Source organism: Harmonia axyridis, chromosome 7 (assembly GCF_914767665.1).
Source record: "Harmonia axyridis chromosome 7, icHarAxyr1.1, whole genome shotgun sequence".
Taxonomy (NCBI): Eukaryota; Metazoa; Arthropoda; class Insecta; order Coleoptera; family Coccinellidae; genus Harmonia; species Harmonia axyridis.
The window spans coordinates 22555372-22579942 of NC_059507.1; the positions used below are offsets into that span (position 1 = coordinate 22555372).

At 36.8% G+C, this 24571-nt stretch overlaps 2 protein-coding genes across 2 annotated transcripts in view; both read left to right on the plus strand.

The window, feature by feature from the left end:
* The window catches only part of LOC123684784, a 139412-nt gene extending 115664 nt beyond the window's left edge, over positions 1–23748 (plus strand). Inside the window, exons 2-3 of the mRNA XM_045624230.1 lie at positions 19597–21193; positions 22560–23748. Of these exons, the coding sequence (XP_045480186.1) occupies positions 19629–21193; positions 22560–23487 (2493 nt within the window). The 5' untranslated portion in view covers positions 19597–19628 and the 3' untranslated portion in view covers positions 23488–23748. The remainder of the gene's footprint in view (positions 1–19596; positions 21194–22559) is intronic.
* Positions 1334–2104, plus strand: LOC123685328. Its single transcript, XM_045624987.1, has one exon. The coding sequence runs from the start codon at positions 1334–1336 to the stop codon at positions 2102–2104; it is 771 nt and encodes a 256-aa protein (XP_045480943.1).
* Positions 23749–24571: the final 823 nt, after the last annotated feature.

Consider the following 24571-nt stretch of genomic DNA (forward strand, 5'->3'; position numbering starts at 1 on the left):
AGATCTTAGATGTACGAAGTGTAACATCAGCAAATATCGGCTCAGATCACAATCTTGTGTTATGTAAGCTACGTATGAACGTGCAAAGAAAAAGGCAAGACAAAAAATCTGTTACAAAGACAAAATATAACACAGAATCACTAGCCAACGCATCAACCAAAATCCTTTACCAATCTCGTCTTCAACAAAAAATTGAGATAAACGGAGTATTAGAAACAGATGGCGTAGAAATAAGCTGGAACAAGATCAAAAATAACATCGAAACAGCGGCGATAGAAGCAATTGGTCAAAGACAGGTGAGAACAGTAGACAGATCAAAAAACAAAGAATGGTATTGTCCAGAAATAAAAGAGTTGACCAAAGAAAAAAGAAAAGCCTACATAAGATACAGAAGCAGAAAAACACCGGAAGAGAGGAGTCGGTATACAGAAGTGAGAAACAGAACCAACGCAGCGATAAGAGACATAAAGCGGAAATACTGGGAACAATTTACCTCTGAGATGGAACACGATCTTTATGGGGCTCAGAAAAAGATATGGGGTATGCTGAGAAATAGAAAAATGGAACTGGCGGAATACACGAGAACAGCACAGATAGATAAGAATGTGTGGGAAGATCACTTCAGGAGTTTGCATTGTTCAAATGAAGAGCATGATGATGGTCAATATAGAGAAGAAGCAGAAAATACAGGGACATCTGAAATCACAGTCGAAGTGATGAAACAAGCACTGGGCAAACTAAAGAATCGTAAATCTCCATGTCCAGACGGAATACCAAATGAACTTCTCAAATATGGTGGATCCCAGCTTGCCAAAGAACTGAAAACTTTCTTCAACACAATTATTGATACAGGAAGGGTTCCTGATGAATGGAAGAAGAGTTTGACAATACCCATATTCAAGAAGGGAGACAAAAGGAAGCCTGAAAACAATAGAGGTATCACCCTGCTGAACTCTACCATGAAACTGTTCACCAAAATCCTGACGGAAATGATAGAGAATTACACAAGCATCTCTGAAGAACATTAAGGATTCAGGAAAAACCGATCAACCATAGACGCTATATATATAGTACGACAGCTGGTAGAAAAGTCTATAGAATATAACAAGCCCATGTACATTTGTTTCATTGATCTGACGAAGGCAGAACTGAAAGATATTACTCGTATCCTGAAGAAAAAAAATGTTCCTGACAATATCGTTAAGATAATAAGGGACCTAAATCACCAAACATCCACTAAAATAGTGACGAACAGCGGCTTAACAGAAGAAATAACAACACCGATAGGAATAAGGCAGGGGATTCCTTGAGTCCTCATGTGTTCAATTTGATAATGGACGAAATAATAGAAGAAGTGAAGAAGACAACAAGAGGTTACAGGCTGACAACCGGTGTGATCAAGATAATTTGTTATGCCGATGATGCAGTGATTGTAGCTGACAGCGAGGACGATTTACAACGGCTCCTATTTAAATTTTACACAAACGCCAAAACATTGAACATGGAAATATCGAATGCGAAAACGAAATCACTCGTGGCTTCAAAAGAACCAATAAGATGTAAACTTGTGTTGGAGGATCGACCAATTGAACAGCTGATGTCGGTTGCTTACTTGGGCGTGCAAATAACAGCTAATCAGGACAGAACCAAAGAAATTAAAGACCAAACAAACAAGGCGGCAAGGATATCGGGTGCTCTCAGAGACATTATATGGAACAACAAACACATGCGGAAAGATTCTAAATCCAGAATATATAAAACTATTGTGAGACCAATGATGACGTACGCAATAGAAACGAGAGCAGACACCAAGGTGATGAAGAATGCACTCCGAACTACCGAAATGAAAGTACTCAGATACATCCTAGGCTTCACATTAAGAGATAAAAAGAGAAATGAAGACATCCGCAACGAGTGTGAAGTTCCAGATATAGTTCGATGGGGTCGCAATAGAAGAAGATTTTGGAATGCCCATGTGGAAAGGATGGATGAGGAAAGAATTGCCAGAATAGTAAGGGATGGAAATCCGGGAACACGTCGACCACTGGGAAGACCGCCTAAACGGTGGAAGGACTCGTGGACGTCAATCTCCCAAGAGGCATAAATAATTGGGAAATACAAGCCACTGGCTTAAAATATGTAGAAGAAGAAGACTAGCGCACCTAAGAACAATATCAAGCTTCATGCAAAATGTTGATATTGTTTTCTGAACCATAAGAAGAATATCGGAAAAAAATACCTAACCTTTCATCATTTCAATAGCAATACATCTGACCGGGTTAAAATTTCACCTATAGATAAATAAATAATTTCAAGTTTCGTGCACAATAACTTATTGATCACTCATCAGAATCATAGAAAATGAATGAAAAATATCGAGTAATATCTCATACCTACACTACATGAAACAGAGATTATTTCGCAGATATAGTAAGAAAACTATTGTCAGCGATTCCTTCATATAAAGAATTGAAAAAAGTTACACAAACATGCATAAAAGAACATTGACCACGTACGAAAGATATCGTCCTGTCATTTCCGGCAAATCATAGAATGTCGAAGTCTCGAATGTCCAACCTGCAAGAAAAGAGCTTTTCCAGGTTAAAAAAATTATTAATTCATTCACCCGGTGCGCGAATCCCGTCACTTTCTTCACAACAATATAATACAATATTCTGATGTGCTCTGGCGAACGTCAACGTGGAAACTTAAAGTGCATTGTGAAAATTGCAGCAGCTCAAACGTGCAACCAAGACGTTCTGTCATTCGCGATCAGCGATGCCAAGTTGTGATTTTTCCTCAGAACTGGGGAAATCCAATGGAAACTTGAGGGATGAAATAATCACACTTTCGTTCACGGGATTTTTTCGATTACAGTTCACCACAAATTTCGACAATAATGTGGTCATTATCAGAAACAACAGACACTAAATTTTATCATAAAGAAGAGTGCTTCACGTTGACAACGAGTGATTCATCAAGCCAAGTAGCTTGACATTTCAACCAACTACTTGATTTGGAAACAAGCTCGTGAAAAATTACATACTTGTTGAGCTTGATTTGACTTTTGATATTAATCTAATTCTCTATTGAAAAAAATAATTTTGCTACATAGACAGGAAAATCCTTACTTTGCAGCCTAGACAGGAAAAGTAATACTTTCCCGATATACAGGGTGTTCTGATTTGTTTCCGACAAACTGAAACGGGTGATAGATCACATCATTTTAAGCAAAAAAGTTCCTAAGAACATGGGTCCGGAAATGCTTCGTTTCCGAGATACAGGGTGTTAAAGTTGAAAAAATAATTCGCGTTTTCTTGAATATCTTTCGACTGATTCCAAATAATTGCATGAAAGTTGGTACATAGGGTTTTTTGAGGTGAGAAATTCAAATTTGTGGTCGATTTGGTTGTATTCTCTAGAGGGCGCCACTGACAATCATTTCGTCCCCTTTAAACCGTAACAACTTTTCTGTGCTACCCTGTACATCATTCTGAACTGAAAAAATCGATTTCCCTGACTTTTCTAGTTAAAAAAGGTATAACTCATTTAAGTTGCTAGGGGCAACCGTTTCAGAGAAAAACGCATTTAAAGCCAAATCCATATTTTTGTAATCTCTAAAACATGTAGAAACAAATTTGTAATAATTTTAAATTAAATATTTTTTAGAAGTAACAATTTAGAACAAAATCAAATAACATAATAATTTTTAAAGAAGGTGTTCGAAATGTCCACCGTTCTGTGGAATGCACAAATGACATCTTCGAATGAGTGATTGTTTTACATTCAACAATTGTTGCGGCAATAGATTTAAAATGGCTATACACAATGACAGATTTAAAGTGTGTTAGGTTCAGATGTCATTAATTAAAATTATAGTTAACTAAGTTAATAGCTTATCAACAAATACAGGAAAATGGTATTGGTTACCAAAGGCCCGAACGAAGCATACAAAGAACAAATCATCTACAGAGAAATAGGATTTTACAGACCTTCGAAGAAAATAAAAAATCAGTATTCGTAAAGCATCCTAACAACGCAATATTTCAGGAAACAGAATATTCAGAACACTTAAAAACAACAATTACATAGCATATCACTTCTACTTATTAGTGGGCAATAGAAAATCCGCATGCATTTCGCCTTAGAAATTTTCAAAATGAATTTAAATTCAATATTCGAATAGGAATAATTTCATGAAAGGATTTCGGAGCAGTCAAAACATATTAAAGAAAACGCGAATTATTTTTTCAACTTTAATATCCTGTATCTCGGAAACGAAGCATTTCCGGACCCATGTTCATAGGAACTTTTTTGCTTAAAATGATGTGATCTATCACCCATTTCAGATTGTCGGAAACAAATCAGAACACCCTGTATATGTATCTGCAGAATTAAAATTTGTTGTCAATCGGAGAACGAAAAATTCTAACATACACGGCGGAAAGGAATAGAAAGATATTATGAGTATATTTCAATGGATTGAGCAAAACCCAGAGATGATCAAAATAGTTATTCGTTTTACTAGACAGCAAAGTAGTAGATTGACTGACGCGGCTGATAGTTAATAGCCGAGCATGGCGAGTCTAGGAATTCAGCCGAGGCAGTCAATCTACTTTGATGCCAAGTTGAACATACAATTTTTTCTTTGATTATATATGTAGCTTATTGTATTTGCAAATTATTGCACTTTCCACAATATTTTTATTTTTCCTGTAGTGATAAATTGAGACGAAATGGCAATTATTGGAATGGTTGGTTGCTGTGGAAATGTAGGTATGCCCATAATAATTATAGTTTGACAAGTTATGAAATATCTGACAGTTTTTTGGAAAAATATCAGATATATTTATATTATTTATGGACATTGGTAGCGACTTAGAAGTACTCACTTCTTCAGAAATAAGAAAGGTGGCAAAAAATATTATTTGTCAGAAAATGTCGAATGTTTTATTCCCATTGAGAATAATCATTTGGCTGCCTAGGCAGGAAAAGTAATATTTTCCTGATTGATATGTATCTGCAAAATTAATATTTGCTGTCAATCGAAGAAAAAATATATATAATAAAACCTAATGATTGCTACCATCCATTACTCTTTATTGAATATAAAGCAGAGAAGTGCTTGAAGCAATATATTGGTATAAATAATATAAAAAGCTCGATGAGAAGTGTTCCAAGACTTATTGCCAGTTTCTTCATTTGCCTAATCCGAAGGAATAGTTTGGTACTTTTTCAGACGATCTTTAACCTCTCTCTTAGTTAATTTTAGATCTGATTTTTTACCCGCGAAAAGACATGGTAGCTGTAAATTCAAACTGGGTTGCTGAAGGCTACAATGAATCTCAACTTATGAACACAAAAAACGAACGGATATGATTATTCTAGGTGCTAACAAAGATGTCAGCCTAACATCGAATGTTTTGTTTTCAAATTGTCTACTATTTTTAAGGATATCATTACTAGACCAGTTCGGTAATGCATCAAAAAAGCTCTAGTGCGGTAATGAAGGTTATTATGACATTAAGATGAGTATCAAATTATAATAATTTTGTGGTATTGGTACGTCTTTTGGCCTTCCTGCCAATAAATAAAACTTGGCAACAGGTATTGTGACGCAAGTACTCCAGAAAGCTGAGACGTGCAAAAATAATTTTCTGGCCCTTGCAACACCGTTCGCTATTTTCCAACAGTTTCCTTTAATTCTTACATCTGCCCAGTTACACTCTGTTACAGATCTGTGCGCCCTCTATTAACAATTCATCCTCGTCTTCTGCAGAGAGCCAGCGACAAGGGGATTCTCTCCAGTTTGTCAACCTATCTCACCTCAGTTTGATTTCTTACAATTCGAGAACTTTCCTGGAATCCTCTCTGAGAAATTCGTTTTAAACTTATACTTTATTTACTGCTCCCTGGAATCTCAGTCCCTGAAGATTAATTGGTTGCGAAACTTCGTTGCTACCTCGCAGGATATTGACTGCGTGCTCCTCACGGCAGTCTTGATTTTGTTGGAAAATAATAGCTTACAGCTTTCGTAACGAAGAGAAACAGAACGGTGATCCTTCAGATTCTTTGCAGGTGTTGAGTCTCGCTTTGGTTTTTTACGTGTGTTTTTAAGGAAATAATGGTTATTTTTTTCTATTCTGCTTGAATTAGTTATAGTTCTAGAACGCGATCGATATGAAATTTGAAGGAAGCTTAGAATTGTTATTCTTTTCATACATGCAAACTCTCATCCTGATTGGATGTCACGGCAATTTTGCGTATTTTCATCGATATTCTTTTTGAATTTTCCATGGTTTTGATGATTTTACCAGATTGAAATTATGCTTTAAATTGTTATTTTATATCAGCACCCTCAGTTTCAACTCAGTCGATTTTATAGTCACAGCAATTTTGAGCATTTCTTTTCCAATATTCTTCTTGAATTTGTCAGTGGTTCTGATGATTTTCCACTCTCCATGGTGCAACTTCTAGCCTCTGACCTGCATTCTCGCAAGTTAAGAGCCAGAGTTGACGGACTGCTGTCTTCAGAGTGGACTCTTTCAGCCGGAGTTCCGCAAGGATCACTGCTGTCTCCGTTATTATTCTCAATATATGAATCCGACATGCCAAAAACGTAGAAAACCTCCATGGCATGTACGCTGACGTCCCAAAATGGCAACGAAGTATCTACAAGAAGCCATCTACAGACTTCAATTTTGGTTTGCTCGATGAAGAATTGAAGTAACCTCTGAGAAGAGCGAAACCGTTCTTTTCAGCCGAAATGAAAAAGATCCCCAAGGACACGTCGTAATGTTCGTTAAGAGAAGCGAATGGTAAAACGAGGCCAAGTATCTGGGAGTGATACTTGACAAAAAGCTCACTTGTAAACAACACGTCACATCTGCTGTGACGAAGGGAAAGACAGCAGCTTTGTAAAAGCTGAAAAATGTCTCTTTTCAACAAGCTTTTTCTCTATAACGCCACCATTTGGCAGGTCATGTCTTACGCATGCCCGGCTTGGGGATACGCCGTAAAGATCTATCTCCAGAGACTTCAAGTCGTACAGAATATGATCCTGAGACGAGCCGTAAATGTACCATGCAACGTACAAATGTAGGCTTGGTTAATCGATCGTCTAGAGGTATGATTCGATTACCTGGCCTTTCGTCTTTTTCTCCGCGACTTTGTTGGATTTGCAATAATTAAACTCTTTTGAATTATTTACATCTATTTACAAAGCCACACTTATACAGTACAAACTCAGTGTTGAGAAGATCTTAATTACGTCTTAATTACAAGTTTCTCACTACGGTACTGAATTTCGTCTTTAACTCGTTTGTTGATTACTCGAAACGTCTTGGATTATCACGTCTTCGTCGTACCTCAAGTTTTCGGTCGTCTCGTCTTTAACTTGTTCGCGACTCGTCTTAATCTAGTCCGCGAAACGTCTTTTCGTCTTACGTCTTAAGTTGACCGCCCGAACTTGACTCGACTTCGACTTAAGTTGAACTGTACCCGTATTTGGCTAAATTTGAACTGTGTCTCTGCCGATTGGAACTACCCTGTCTCGAATATCGACCTCCCTTCTTTTCGTCTTGGCCACACCCTTAGGGGAAAGTACCATCCCCTAGTCCAATAAGACCTTTGCCGTGCCGCCCACAAAGATCTTCGCGGATTCCTGGAAATCGAATATTCTAGAAGGACTAGAACCTGATAAACAGATGTAACACATCTGGTACGACCGTGTCGTCTTCGAACCTTATCAACCTCCCAATAAATCTCTTCAAGATTCACAACTCTTGACATATCTTCGACACCTCGAAGAATTACACATCCTTTTTACATTATGTACAATAACAATTCGTTCCCTGTAAATTCATTGAAAGTGTCATGCCCTCGACACTTGAAGAAATTAATAGGTCTCCAAGCATCCGGTTGACCATCTCAATTAGCTACAGGGAACTAACTGGATCCTACACAAATACATGAAGACCTGCAAATACCATTTCTAGATGACCATCTAAATGACCTGAACGTGAAGATCTTCAGTAAGATGAAAAACCACGAATACCCTCTTATAAGGAAGGCTTGTGACCATGAAAACACAAGAGACCAAAGATCCCATTTCCCTAGGAAGTGTGTGTTAAAGCCAAACTTCTGGCACAGAGATTGTGTAGTGATTACTCAAACCTTCTGAGTGGCATATTGCCACCTGGGAGAGCAGATCAAAATAGCTCATCAGAGGTTAATCATATTGAGATTGAGTAGAAAGAGACTAATAGCCTAACTGCAAAAGAGAAAAAAGTTCCCAGTTCCAATTGATTCATTTTAGGAACCCAACATAAATATGAAAATATTGGAAATCTTTTGGGTACAACATCTTCCACTATTCAAACGCTCTTTATCCAAACTCGTTTAAAAGTCATAAAAATAAACGAAAAAAAAATTGATTTTAACAGACTGTACCTTCTAAAGTATTGCAATTTAACATGAATGAATTTCTTATTTAAACTTCATAAATTTATAACCTGGACTTTTGAATCACCCTGTATAGTTCTGTTGTGCTCAAAGGTACAACTGGCGCATCAATTAAGGTGCGTTTATAAACTTCTAACTTCACGGCAATGCGTTCCTCGTTTTATTTCAGACAGTATTACTTCAGTTGATGGCACAGCGAAACCTCCTATCCATACCATCCGACAAGATATCCGAGATCGGCAATCTCTTCCCCAGCGGCATTCTGAATAGACTCTCAAGGCGTAACCGGAAAAATAAATCACCAAAGGGGGATAAATAGCTGCAATAAGTTCGGTAATTTCCGCCAGCAAATATCAGGAATAATGTCCTGTTCAGAATAAGAACACGGTATAGGCGGGACTCAGACAAATTTTCTTTCCGTGGCGCGCTGGTTAGATTTGTGGGCTGCGGCCGCCAAAGCCGCACGACTTAGGATTATGAGGACCAGATTTTCTTAACGCGCACTTTTTTCAAACGAGGGGATCTGTCCAAGAGATGCGTAAGTGGAAGTAGAAAGGAAAAATCTCTTATGGCACAAAAATGTAGGACCGATGCGTTAGGGATGAAGAAATATCAACCTAAAAACTGCACATTCAACACAGACGTTTATCAGCTTTTTCCACCTCAGGTAGTGTCACGGAAATCAAAAAATATAGGAAGACCAGCCATATTTCTACATTTTCTATCCACATGAAATTTTACTAAAAGCTTGAAATGAGTATTTCATACCAACCTCAGAGTAATAAACATAGATAGTGGGAGTACAGTGACTCAATTAAACCATAGTGGCGACAAGCTTGGTCTCGTTTTTGATTTGCTCAGCCTGAATATGGCGGCTTTTTGTTTACATTCTCCATTTACCTGATTTTCGGGAATTATTCAAAATGTAAGGCCCACTTTATTAAGTCACTTTAGTATTCTTCAGTTGTATGAATTTGTTCTATATACAATCAACTTCTATCAGGCCCAATAATTTTGATTTTGTCAAAGTGTCAGTTCAGTTCTGTCAATTTTATTCATAAGTTCTATGGTAAATCCATATGGGAAAACATGCCTTCAAATTAATCACAATTGCTGTGGAAGGAAAATAAAATCATTCACTCGTTATATAGTTTGTCCTTTGTGTTTTTAAAATATTATTGGATTTCTAGGTTTTGCAGAGTATTCAATGAAACACAGTTTAAGTTTATAGTTTAATATAATCTCTAGAATATCTCTCTCTGCGCGAGCTCGTTATCGAAGGGACTGATATCTAAGATTAGACCTCTGTTATTCGCTCAAGATCATTAAAGATCTATTCTTGTTATTTCTTTGGATAGCCCTCGATGGCCTCGTAACCCGCTAGCGCGCACAGCGCCGCGGTGGTGAGATGAAGTAATGCTAAGAGTAGGTAAGATGTAATGTTGGTTGCCTCTCTCCTAATTTGTTCGGATGAAGTAATACTGTAACAAATATAAATTCCATGAATCTCTTCTTCATTATCGCAAACCTTTCTATCATAGAATCAATATCGAGTTGAATTGCCGTATGCGTGTAGGTATAATGAGGCCGAACCTACGAATCTATTTTGATCCATTTCAGTGACGGCTCGTCAGGGTCGGCAGGGTCGGCCGGGCCGACCCAAAAATTATCAGGAAATAGAAAATAGTTCTAGATATTCAATTCATTCAAACTCAATCGGAGTTATCGATTTCGATATCCAAATTCCCTCGGTAATGAATATTTCCACTCAGAACAGGAAAATATAACTTATACCGGCCAATATTTTCTTTCGGACCCACCTAATATTCGATTTCCAAAGCATCCAGCGTTGTTATTCCCTTTCATAAATTGTAACAAACCACAATCGTAACTGGTTACTTTTCGTAACATCACCCCAAACAAGTTATTCCAGAATTGTACGTAACACCGTAACATTAGGTCTGAAATGTAACACAAATGTTACAATTATACAATTGCAACTCCTGGAATATCACTGAAAGCATCTCATCACGTTAGGTCGGCCGAGAGCCGATGGCGGAACCAGCGCTACCGAGAGCGCTACGTAAAGGAAAAGATACTACGACATACGCCCAGAATACGACCACTCAGTAGAACGGCACAACAACTCGATGTAAGGTCGCTTCCCAATACACAGGGTCGGCTGGCCGGTTATCCTATTGCAGAGCGTCAAGCAGCAACTTTTTAAAGTTTATTTCAAATATTTGATAATTAAATGAATGGTTAATTATGAGACATTATGTCCTAATCAGAAAAGAACTTATTTATGCCGTTCGATAGTAGCTATTGATTTTCAGATCATGAAAATATAATAAATATATTCAAATGAATGGTTGATTATGGGATATAACGTCTTAATCAGAAAAAAACTTATTTATGCCGTTCGATAGTAGTTAGGTATTGATTTTCTGATCATGTACTGGGACAATGCTATCTTCGGCAATTCAAATATGCTGAATGGTATTACGGAATTCATTTTCTCAAATAATATTGTTTCCGATGTTCCTGAATTATATAAGTTATTTTGTATGATTTTGTCCCTGCCACCAACATCCGCGTCAGTAGAAAGAAGTTTTTCAGCGCTAAAAAGAATAAAATCTTTCAGTAGGAACATGATGTCTCAAGACCGTTTAAATAACCTGGCACTGATATCAATCGAAAGAGGTTTAGTTAAAGAACTAGCCAGAGGAAACATTTTTTTCGAGAAAATAATTGATGACTTCGCGACAAAGAAAGATCGTCGAATTGATTTGATCTATAAAAATGAATAAAGGGTAAGCAAGCTCATACATTTTCGACCAGAATACATGCGGTCATTTCCACAATATTTTTTGTTGTCTTTATAAGATTTTTTTATATTTTATACATTTATTTATATGTTTTCGTTAGAGGTTTTCTCTATGTTTATTCAAATATATATTTTATGTTGATAATTGAATATTTTATTATTTCTGTTTTTTCAAGAGTTTCATTTTATTTCAGTTTTCATTGATTTGAGAACTACATTTTTATATTGGGTTATAATAGGGCTATTCTAGGTGAGGTTTCCCATTAAAAACAAAAAACCAACCCGTCCTCTTGGGTGACGTGGAAATCTATTTGTTTATATATATTTATTTATATAGTTATAAGTATGATAAGGTGTGTGGGAAAATTTATATATATTTATATATATATATATTTTTTTTTTTTTTTTTTTTTTTTTTAATTCACCGACAAGCGGGATGGATCCAAGACAACCGGGTCACCACAGCGACCAAGGTTGTACTCAGGAGCTAGTAAGAAATCTTATATATGTGTGTGTGTGTGTGGCCGACCCACATCTCGAGGGCACGAGCCGTCACTGATCCATTTAGATCTGAGTCTCTTCAATGTTGAAAAACTACTCTCAGAGCTCTCCACACTTAGAGCCATAATAGAGATCAAATATAGTGCCTAATAAACATTCGGATGATATATTGACTTAACGCCAAATTTTAGTGCAGTCAATACTGTATCTGGCAGATTTTCAGTCTTACAAGTGCATTTTGTTATACCAAAACTCTAATTCTGTTTCCATTGAGGTAGAAACGATACTTTTTTTTAATTTCAATATGAATTCCTTAAAAATCTGCCTAAAACCAAAATCATATCAGCTTCTCAATTTAAATTTTAATTTGAATGAATTGTACAATGAAACATAGACAATTTCTCGATGCGAATAACTCAGTTCAGTTCTTCAACCACTGCAATATGATAGAAAAATCTGAAAACATAGGGTGAATGTATACCAATATCGAATGCAAAAATCACAGATAGCGAAACAAGGGGCGACAAAGATAACAGAAAATGATAAACCTCGGACATAGAGGGGCTCGTAGTGCAATAAAAGTGTAATCATCTTGAAAACAATAAAGACCTCATAAATCGTTGAAAGATCCGAATTTTTACTACCGTGCCGATTTAAAAAAAAAGTTAAATGAATATTAGCTTCTCTTGGGGGCATATACTCCCCATACCTACGCCCTTGTAATAATTCACAAGATGATCGTATTCTTCAACCCACTACTGTGCGTTCTTGTTCTAATGTCACGTAATGTTATATATCGAGAATGACAATTCTAATGTCGTTACTTTTCCATTAAGGCTCTCGTCAATTCCGGAACAGATGTAACGGTCCAGACAGCTTCTGACAGTTCAAAAGCGATTTATTGTCCGTTTCTGAAAGAGCGGAATCATATTTCACATCAGCCTTTAGAATTTCAATTCAGAGAGAGAGTCCGTTGGAGGTACAGACGCTGTCTCGCGCTAAATTCGTCCATTGTCGCTCATTGTGCAGACGTTTAATTAACAAAAAACCCCATTTACATTTCCCGTTTTAGAAGGAGCCCGAGTTGTTCTTTCAGTCGATTAAATCGAATGTTTTCCAGGTAGCGCCTTGAAAGTTTAATATTCCCGGTCTTCATCTAACTAACGGATTTTTTTGATTACCTCGGATCCTTGGATTGAATACGTAATAATAAATATCAGTAGGTATAATAGGAAATATCAACATTTCAAGTAAAATATACTCCAATCGACCCAATTCTCAACAATAGTTAACAGGGGTTTATACCACGTGACTTTCTCGTGATAGCAGGGGATTAGTTATCTTCCATAAACTACCTGAAAAGATCAAATATTGTAATAATTATAGAGAATTCAAAAAATTTTTAATGAGTTATATTTATGAAGAATTTAATTAAGTTAGTGGATTACATTTGTATTGTTTTCAATAGCCGAGTGCTAAATAAAGTTTATTATTATTATTATATTATACTTTTGCCGATACGCGTAGGATTTCTCCTCGCCATCGGCTTCTCACTCCTCGCTAAGAGGAACATTCACTCAATCCCAGATATTTAAAATATCAGAAGGGCAGAGCTCGGTCGTGTCCGGTCCTTGTGGTCCCCCTGGTTCTCGTCGAACTTCTGGTCCTCTTACACGCGATCCTTGGACCTGTCCTTCGCTTCCTAGGAATTTTCTCACCGTCCTTGCAGTACCTAAAAGAACAGCTTTTTGCATTATATTACATATATACTCACTAAGTCCTAGTTGCTTGATATTTCTCTTGAGATTTTTGGGTACTATTCCTGTTGTTGAGGTGATAATTGGAATAGTTCTCGTTGATATTATTCCCCACTGGCGCTTCATCTGAAATTCGAGGTTTCTATATTTTGAAATTTTTTCGACCTCTTTTTGACGCATGTTGTTGTTATTGGGTATTGCTACGTCGATGAGTATTGCTGCCTTTTGATGTTTATCAACTAGCAATATATCTGGCCTGTTGTGAGGGATTGTTTTATCAGTCAAAACTGTACGATCCCCGTACAGTTTATAACGTTCGTTTTCCAGGATGGTTTCCGGTCGATATTTGTAGTATGGCACTTTTTCAGAATGAATTAGTGTTAATTTAGTTGCCATTATATTATATTAGTTGATTATATTATTATTATTATAATCTGCAAACGTTCAACTAATCCTTTCTCCTGAACGTTTTCGAGATCACACAACTTTTCAGGGTGAGTGAAGCAATATCAAAGTTCCTTAGATTTACTGCCCACATCTATCACAAGCAAGAATTCAGAAAACGTTTTTTTGTCTTTATTTTTAATTTCCGCGTTTTAAACCTTTGATAAGATTTATTGCATAACACGTGTCTACGGTTAGCACTTCTCTGTGAGGGACTGTCCTTATCCTTTTATACTTGTTTCATCATGAACAATTACCCTCGTTATATATATAATATTTTTATGTAAAAAAACATAAAAAATAAATATTTGTTCGGAAAATTATCGTATAATTTTTTTCATCGTATAATTTTTTTCCTTTCCAAGAAAATAATGAATAAGGACTTTCCGCAATGATTAACTCTTTGAAATGAATAATAGTGAAAACCTCATATGAATCGATGATCTCTAGCGTAAAATAAAGCGTACTAATTTTTGAAATAATCGCTGAAACAGTATTGACCCCTCTTTACTTGAGGATTAATGAAAAGAGTCTATTCTTAGAAAAAAAAAGTCAGTTCTCAGAAAAAGTCAACCAATTGAAACAAATCTGGGGACGTCTTAGTGTAACAATAAATATGAGATAAATAAAGCCGATGATGCTACATTTCCAACTGAAATTTACTGCATTTATCTGTTTTTAATGAAGTGCCCTTCGTAGATATACCCTTTATAGTTATTCTCAGTCGACAGTAACCAAAAAAGTGTCATGATTTTAGTATGGTTGCGAGCATTCTTCTAGAATCATGCAGAACAATCAATGAATAATGAATTGATTCATTGGAACAATCTAGGTATCCCAATTCCCAACCGTCTCGGTACCTTCGTTTCTCTACACTGGAGCTGATACTCAGAATATGATATTTCTAAAACTACCAAATCTACCAACATATTTCTGCCTACTAAAACTTACACAGAAATTCGAGAGAACTATTCAAAAAATCAAGTAGCAATATATAAAGTAAGCCATAAATATCTTAAATCAAGTCATGTCAAGTTCAAGTATGTAATTTATCACGAGTCAAGTAATTGGTTAAAATATCCAGCTTCTTTGCTTGATGAATCCCTTCTCGATAGACTTCACCCAATAAGTTCCCTCAATATAATTATTTTTTTATAATATCTATATATAATATAATATTTTATATTTTTATAACCAGTAGTAACACATTCTTTTATTCGATTTCATTCAACTTAATAGTCAAAATACATGTACTCCAATACTCCTCTAAGTTTTCAATACTTTTTCTGTGAAAAGATTCGTCTTTGCTTTCGGAAGAGGCTTCAGTCTCGGCAATAAATTCTTCATTAGACACAAATTTCTTTCGTTAAAGCATTCTGCACAAAAAAGGTACTTGGAGGCATAATAAGCTGGGTGGTCAAGCAGACAGTAGCCCAATTCGTCCGATTTGACAATTTGTGACAAGGGGCATTATCTAGGTGGAAGAGAGTTCTCTTCTTTTGTATTTGAGGACGTTTTTTCTCAATTTCAGTAATAATAGATCTATTAATGTTATGTTATATTCACTATTTATGGTTTAATCTTCGTCAGGGTAGTCAATAAACAATATTTCATGCACATCCCAATACGGATGACATGATCTTGCCAGCAGATCTTTAAGACGACGGTCGCTTTCAACGGCTTTTACCATATGCTTTCCACTCATCTGACGTTCTCTTGAACTCAAGAGTTCATATATTTAAGCCTTCGTCTAATATCCTAGCAAAAAAATCCTCTTTATTCTGTTTAAAAAATTCCAAACATTGTTCGGAGCGAGGAACAAGCGCGGTACTCATTTCCATCATAGCTTTCTCATTGACGAATGTTCTTACAAAATAGTGAATACCTGGCTTCTGATATCTCTTACTCAACTTAACCGCTATCTCATGCAACTCGGTGCTTCTTCGACCATGTTGTAAGTCAACATACCAACTTTTAACTGATGTTGTCGATGGATCAGTGTCTGAAAAACAACTATCAAGTCATTGCTTTGCTTGCACAGTAATCTTCAAGAATGCTTGAACCGACGCATCCGCCATTCTGCGTCGTTCAGTTTTCATCAGGCAATGGCCTCCAACGATCGGGTTCAACTCTCATATTAAGAGTTGCAAGTCTAATATCATTATGCCCAACTGACGGCCGTAAACATGATAACTCTAGAAGAGAATGAGCTACAGACATAAAATTGCCAGGTTCGATTTTAGTTGGAAGTCGAGTTTATTGTAATTCAATTTACAGGGTTAGATTTTCCATGCATTTCATCCACGCATCCAATCCACCGTAGATATTGTTTCACATAATTTTAATTTGATGGAAATTCACTTTGTAAATTACAAATGAAATCAATCACAAATTTATTCTTTGCTTGTAAAATAACAGGTTTGAAGTTGAATGAAAAATTACGTAAAAAATCAGATGATTCTGATTTTATACTAGTGCACAGAAACTCGTGACTTCAAGTCAGTGCTGATTTTTGGTCAATTTGTAGTATTTTCCATATTGATATCAATAATTTCCTTCATTCAAAGTAAAAAAATATAATTTTCGATTCTGTTCCCATAAATTTCGTATTTTAAAGCATCATATCATTCGCTATTTTATCCCATAACTCAACAAATTTCTGTCGATAAAAAACGAAGAAACCTCCGATCAATCTCTCCCCAAAGTTGTCCAGACCTACACAACCATTCAGGTATAAGACGTAAAGTTCTAAAGTCGGCTAACTTTTTGTGTACCCAGTTGAAAATTTCATTATATCAGTTGGATTTTATGGAAATCTAATTAAAACTTTCTGGCTTCCAATTATTAAAATTGTTAAATTGAAGCCAAACACTCAACTCCGCTTGGGACTGAAGGACCATGTTGAAACCGTATTGCGAAAATAAGAGGCTTAGCTTTCAACATGCAATTCGATTGTGTACAAAATTCCGAATTTGCTTTCAATGTGGAGGAGGTAAGAGAATAATCGGCCCTGCTGGCTTTGTATCCCGAATTTGCGTAACCTTCCAGGTCTCTCATTCCGGCTGGATCTCTTGGCCTTGATGTTCGCAACAGTTATTTACTCTGAAGTTTCCGAAGAAAACAGTCTTTCTCTTGAAACGTTCCGTTCCTGTAAAGGGCGATCCAATTAGTGCATCGGGATCTTAAAGTAAAATATGGCAACATTGTTAGAATTGAATGATTTGACTGCTTTGTAGGTTAAGTTAGGTTATGAATGTGGACTGGATAAACATATTTCGTATCATTTGGGACATTCGGTTATGAAATACATTTTCGAAAATTTGTCTTCGCGATTGAATTAGATCGGGTTGAATCCTAGCTCGTTCAAGCTAATTCAATCACGGATTTTTTTCTTTTTTCGATACAATAGAACTGAAAAAATTTATTTCGTCTCACATTTTTGCCGAAAAAGTAGTTCATTCGATTTAGTTGAATAAGAGGATCTATGGGAATGAATTTGAAATTCAAAAAACACAGGTCATCATTCCGTACAAATCTGTTAGTGAGTGCACACGTGCTACCTACCTCCGATACGTACACATATTTAGCTGTCCTTTATCTACGGTGAGCGAAGATAAAATACTAAATCTGATAATTACAATGAAATAACCTCATCTTAAAAATCTCATTCGTAATCTGATTATTGTTAAATATACGAATTATAATATTCATCTCATCGAGCTCTAGCTCGGCGGGAACGATCCATTCGAACGAACAGGCGTATATTTCTTACGAGAAAATATGCCTATGATTATTTATCTCGAAAATAACAGATAAGATAACTACAATGAATAAAGGAACCATACACGAACCAACCACCTCCCAGGCAAATAATTCAAGCGTATCAACCAAAACATCATACGCTAACGCAACAAAATCCACACCGACCATAAATTTCCCAAAAATAAATTTCCCAAAAAAAAACAAGCAATCGTACTAAACGCAATTGGAGATCTCCGAAATTCCGACTACATAAAAGCCATTGGTAGTTTAATAGGACCACAATGTATAAAATTCATATCACGCCTTTCCAACCAGAGAGTCTGCATCTTCCTAGATGAAGTGAAAACAGTAGACAAATTACTAGAAAATAGATCGAGTATCAACATAGGTGGCTATGATATACATATCCGAAGATTTATAACCCCAGCAAAGAGAATCATTATTTCAAATGCATGTCCATCTATTCCTCACGCAACTATTGAAGCAAAGTTAAAAGACCTCGGACTCAAATTAGTCTCCAGTATAAATTTCTTGAGAGCCGGAATAGAGGACGACGAATTCTCTCATATATTGAGTTTCAAAAGGCAGGTTTTCATTATCCCCCCCGAAGATGAAGGAGAAGGTTTTCCATCAACATTTCTCTTTACACACGAACAAACAACTTACAGAATATTTCTCGCTTCTGACACATTGGTATGTTATAATTGCAAGGAACAAGGTCACATCGCCAGCACATGTCCAAATATACCTGAAACCGTAACGCCCCGTAGTGTTGAGTCTCTGGATCCTACTCATACTAACCAGATGAATCCAGAAGCAGAAAAAGAAAATGAACCAATGGAAGATGAGTATCCTATAACCGAAATATCTGAGAACCCAAAAAAACGTCGAGCTTCTTTCAGTTCACCAAATTCACCAAATACAGAAGAGATCAGCAATCCTCTCACACAACCAACTCAAGAACCAGGCTCAGGAAAACCCGAACAAATTTTTATGAAACCTGATCCAATAAATACATCTAAAACCAGTAGAAATAAAAAGTATAAAACCTCACAAAATTCCCACCCAAACCTTAACTTAGACGGAATCGAAGCAGTATTTCAGACAGACCCAACACAATTCCCGTTAAACTTTCAAGATTTCAAGAAGTTTCTAGACCTCAGCATCGAAAATAAAGATCCACTCAACAACGCATACAAAATGACTGAAAACGTCGATTTGGTCATACACACAATGGAAAATATATACACACACTTACCTAGTAAAACCACAAAAACAAAGTTCACAAAGATACTAAATAAACTGAAGGCTCAAATGGAACTTGAAGAGACTGAATTGTCCAGCAGTATAAGCATTAGCTCTCAAGAACCTTACGATGACGTTGACGAACATAAAATCAGAGAGAATAGAATCCACCATTCACAAAATTCACTATAAGTCAATGTAACTGTCACGAAAACAATGTTATACAATACAGTTCAATATGTTAACTAAATATGATTAATATGTAAATTTTATTGTACCGAAATCGCTAATGACCTAGGTGTCGAAGCGAAAAATTTATAAATAAATAATATAAAAACACAGGAGTGATCATTTTGCAACTTTTTTTTGCCTGACAGACTTATACCAACGTAATCATTTACTCTGGATTTTCTTGTGTTTTTTTTCTGTTTTATATTTTTTGGTATCAATACTGATAGCGATCTGCTTGTTGCAGTCGCGATATAAAGAATTTCAACAAGCCAACAAGCGAGCCACATCAAAAATTATTCTCGAAGTTTCTTATTCATATTATACTCTGCATGATGACCAAAACATTAATAACACTTTTTTTTCTAGTTGTGACGCCACCATGGAACCTGAAGAAGTGGATGCTGAATCAAGGCATGCTCAACGATGATCCCCCCACCAATCCAAAAATGCTCTACCCTGTGATCTTCATTGTTCTCTGCTTCTATCTGCACACAGCCATGGCTGATTGCCCCTCCCTCTGCGAGTGCAAATGGAAGAGTGGCAAAGAAACTGTCATCTGTCTCAACGCCAACCTATCCCACGTGCCTCTACATCTTGATTCAGGCACACAAGTTATAGACCTCACCGGAAACATATTTCCAGTGCTCAAAAGCGAGGAGTTCAGTAGAGCTGGACTATTGAACCTCCAGAAGATCTTCCTGTCCAGGTGCCGGTTAAAAACACTGCAACGCTACGTGTTCAAAAACCTCAAGAACCTGGTGGAGTTAGATCTAAGTGTCAATTTCTTGAGTTCCATACCAACCCACACTTTTGATTCGATTTACGAGCTCCGAGAGTTAAAATTGAATGATAATCCAATTAGGATTCTAATGGATGAGGCTTTCGCTAATGTTCCTCAGTTGGTGAGACTGGAACTGAACGATTGCAAGATAGCAGATGTTGAACCAAGAGCTTTCGTAGGTCTAGAAAGGTCTTTAGAGTGGTTGAAACTAGATGGTAATGAGCTGACAGGGATCGAAGCTACATCCTTGACCAGACTAGAAAACCTTCACGGCTTAGAGTTAGCCAGCAATCCTTGGAACTGCTCCTGCGCTCTCCGACCTCTGAGAGACTGGATGCTGCGGACCAACGTACCGTTCGGAGTGCCTCCTCTTTGCCACAGTCCAAACCGCCTCAACGGCAAGTCCTGGGAGAAACTGGATCTAGACGAGTTTGCCTGCGTCCCTGAAATAGCACCTGGTGATACCATAACCCATGGAGTAGAGGGAAGAAACGTCACGATGACCTGTAGGATAGCAGGGATACCAGAACCAAACGTCCGATGGAGCCTTAGGAATAAACTGATAGCGAACCTATCGGGAACTCCGAATACTAACGGTAGAAAACTGTACGTGATGCAAGTGCAGAATGATTCCAGTGATCTGACAATTTTCAGTGCGGATTTACAAGACGCTGGTGTATACGTTTGTTCCGCGGAAAACAAGGCTGGTAAGGTGGAGGCTAGTGTGACCTTGGCGGTGTCGAGGAAGCCTCATGATCAATCCATAAGTGTCAAGGTTTTGCTTGTTAGCATTCTCATAGGAATCCTGCTCGTTGTGGTCTTGTGCTTCATCAGTTTGTGTCTCTGTTCGAAGAGGAAGACGAAAAAGTGGCGTACGCGTGAGTGTTCCATGGAGGAGAACTACGAGAAGATCGAGCTGAACCATAAAGTGAGTGATAAGAACGGTGGAATGCAGAGGAACAATGAGATATCAGTTGTGAACAGACGAAACGGTGATTATAGTGTGGTTCCTGCAGCGGATACTGATCAAGAGTTGGACGACGATGAGACGTCGACTTTGGATATAGCGTCCAGGTCGTCGCAGTGGACGAAGGATCTGGATAAGGAAAAGAAGTGGGGATCTCCTGATAACTTGCAGAATCATGATATGCAGATGCCTAGTAGGATGATAAGTGATACGAGGTGCGTATCCTTGAGGAGGATTTTTGCTAAATTTCAACTTGTCTAACTAATCTTAAACCTGCATAACCGAATTTTAATTTTTCAATATCTTGTCGATGTGACAAAGGCAGGTTTAAGAAACATTTCATCCAAAGGTTATTAAACTCCGTTTTCATATCAAATTCTCCTGAATAATAGGTTATCAATATTGCAGATAACCCAACTAGTTATAATATTCCTGATCTTTTATTTGTCAGCTGCCATCCTTCAGTTGTTTTCACCGGAGCCGGTAGAAAAATTGAGAGTTTAGTTCCAATGGTAGCACTGTTTGAAAAATGTTTTGTGTTTGCATCGCCTCATAATACATTAATCTCTATTTAAATAAAATTAATCAATAGTATACAGATTGAAAAAATAATTGATCTGGAATTATATCGAGTATTCAGAACTTCAACCATCATTCTGATTCACAACTTAAAATGATAATTGCCGCTGAGGATTCGAATCTAACAGTTTTAATGAATGAAATTCAAGCTCAGCTAGGTATGTTTGAAAATTCATGTGAGCTCATTTTTTCTGAAAAGCCAATACTTATTGAAAATCTCAGGAAACCTATGTCGTATCAATAAGACTACATGATCGGTGGTAAGTTAGTGAACATGGAATTCACGATAGAAAAAGGCTTCAAACAACAGGTGAAAACTTCCAAATTATGAAAAATCGTTTTATTATACTCTTACTGATAAATTCTTCCTCCTGAAAAAAATATATTAAAAAAGCATTAATATAACATAAAACTGAAATATAAATAGATATTAGAGGCAGTCATATAAATTTCAAGTTTCACACATTTGGGCTCAAAATACGGTTTCTCTAATTCTGTGTTTATTCCGTTCATACTTCCACATCTTGTAGAACAAAATCGTGCGAGAATATATCTGAAACGCACAGTTTCCATAGTTATATTTTATTATTATATGTTGGTACTCCAAACTTTCCGCCACGGCTTTATCTGTCAATTCATCTATTTGCCATAAAGAAATCAGTTCTGCCAACCATAATTTTTCAATGCAAAAATCACTAAATGATATTTATCGAAATATTCCATTAATTTCAATAAATATGCAATGAATTAGGGAAAATAATGTATAATACTCGTACAGAAGGCTCATTCTACCACTCGTTCATTCAAAAAGTCGCCACTTCGTGGCTCGTTTTTAAATTTTGAACTCGTGGAAGAATATCAATACCGAGATCAATGCCTTCTGCACTTGTATTATAAATAACTATTCTCAAATTAGTGATTGCATCATTTTCTTCCTCGAATAAACATAGAAACAATCCAAAATGATTTACTGAAGTCTATAGTACCTGTTCTTTTTTCTAGAGAAGATCATCCTCAGATCACCACTTCGACGTCTGGTACATTTAATAAACCCAAGGACAAGTCTCCACCGTCGACATTGCACTGCTACCCCCAAATATCCAGAGGCTCGCCTGAAGGATACAGATCTTCACCAAACTCCAGGCCACTAAACATGCCCTTAGACCCGGTCGGCAGAAAATTCCCAGACATCGTAGGTACAAGCACCACAAACCCCTTTACATTCAACCCTAGAAGGACCAACAGCGAGGGCGGCAGCGTCAATGACATCTCTGAACTCTTCTGCACCCTTCCGAGGAAAACAAGAAAGTACAGGAGCACGGACAGCGAAGCACCCTTATTGTCTGATAGTAGGTACGTGAGTAGTGGTGGAGACAGCTACGGAAGTCAAGAGTCCTCCACTTTGAGGAAATTCGGAGATACATACAGATACACTGCGAATAATCTCAACAGAGAGAAGATATCAAACAGTTACCTCAATCTCTGTAGGGTGGAAAGACCTTCCGCTCACCTCGAGCAACACAAAGCCACCCCTTTGCTTAATGTTTCCGGTTTAGAGAACAGACCCACGCGACCGGAAATATTCTCACCTACTTCCGGCACCCCTAACGCAAACAGCTACGATTATCACGCAACCCAGTTGGAACGGTTTTTGGAGGAGTATAGGTGTTTGCAGAAGCAGCTGACGAAGATGAAAGAGACGTGTGACAACTTGAGACATGACACCAACTATCTGAAGTCGGTGTCCAGGACGAGTTCTAGCGATGACATGAAGAAAGGAAGAAGGACAGGTTCTGTTGATGGAGCTTGTTCTCCGAATGATAACTCTTTGGAGTGTGGTGGTAAGGTTCAGAGCGATCTCACTAAGTATTTGTTGGCAAAGAGTTCGTCTCCAAAGCCGTATGCTACTAGCACCTTGTTTAACAATTGAAGATTTGTTTCTGAAGTTGTTGTTGCTTCTGGACCACAATGTGTATTCTTTGGCTGACTCTGAAAGTTTATATCTCGATAGACCTGACACTGACTGGCCCATTTTTACAAAGCGTTAAGATTCTTTTTAGGTGTACTGGGAACTACAACAGTAAAAATAAAGAATGGTTATCTTTTTCTTCCTCTTTTCAATATTTTTGTCCTGTTTTTTTCTGTCTTCTACCTGTCATTGTTAGATTCAAAAATTTATTAAAAAAAATGAATGATCTTCGAGCCCATTTTTCAGGAATCAGAAGAAATTAAAAGCTTTTTGAATTTTCCATTTTCATTAAATCAACATAACTTGCACATTTGCGATTATATTGCATTGAAGCAAAAACCTTGTTGGACTAAAATATTGCGAAGAATCTGAGGGTTATGCTGAAAACATCAATTCCTCACAAATTTTCAAGTAAGAGTACAAAATCGGAATACATACATACAACAATACATACATACATACAACAGATTTCAAATCGAACTAAAAAAAAACCTTATTTTTTGTATCTTCCGATTTCATGGAATATCTTCAAGAATTTTTTTGTTCCATAGCAATATTATTAAGATTGTGAAAGTTATGACAATCTGTTGAAAATGGAAAATTCATATCAAGAACGAAAGGAAATATCAATGGGGTCTTCAGAATATTTTGTTTCTCAAAAGTTCGGAAATGTGACATCAATTTTTCTTTTTCTGATGTAGTTCTGGAGATCTCATCGTAAGACATCGAATTTCGTCCACCCTGTACGTTAGTTACGTTACTGAGATGAATCAGTTAAAATATTCGAGTAAATGTAAAACCCACGAGCAAAAGACGATCTTGGGTACATAACCCACTATGGCAAATATCTAATAGTACCTACTCGATTGTTTGAGTTGAATGAGTGGACATACACACATCGCCAAAAGTCTTGGCCCCAAAGGTTTCTCAAGAAATAATCTATATTCTGAAAATGAGAAGATATTTTCCTCTATTTCAACTGCATGTTATTTGATAGAAAATGTTCGTTTGTTACTCTTCCACAACTGAATCCAAATTCAATAGT

Coding starts and splice junctions, on each gene's coding strand:
- LOC123685328 (XM_045624987.1), top strand. CDS start 1,334: ATGGACGAAATAATAGAAGAAGTGAAGAAGACAACAAGAGGTTACAGG.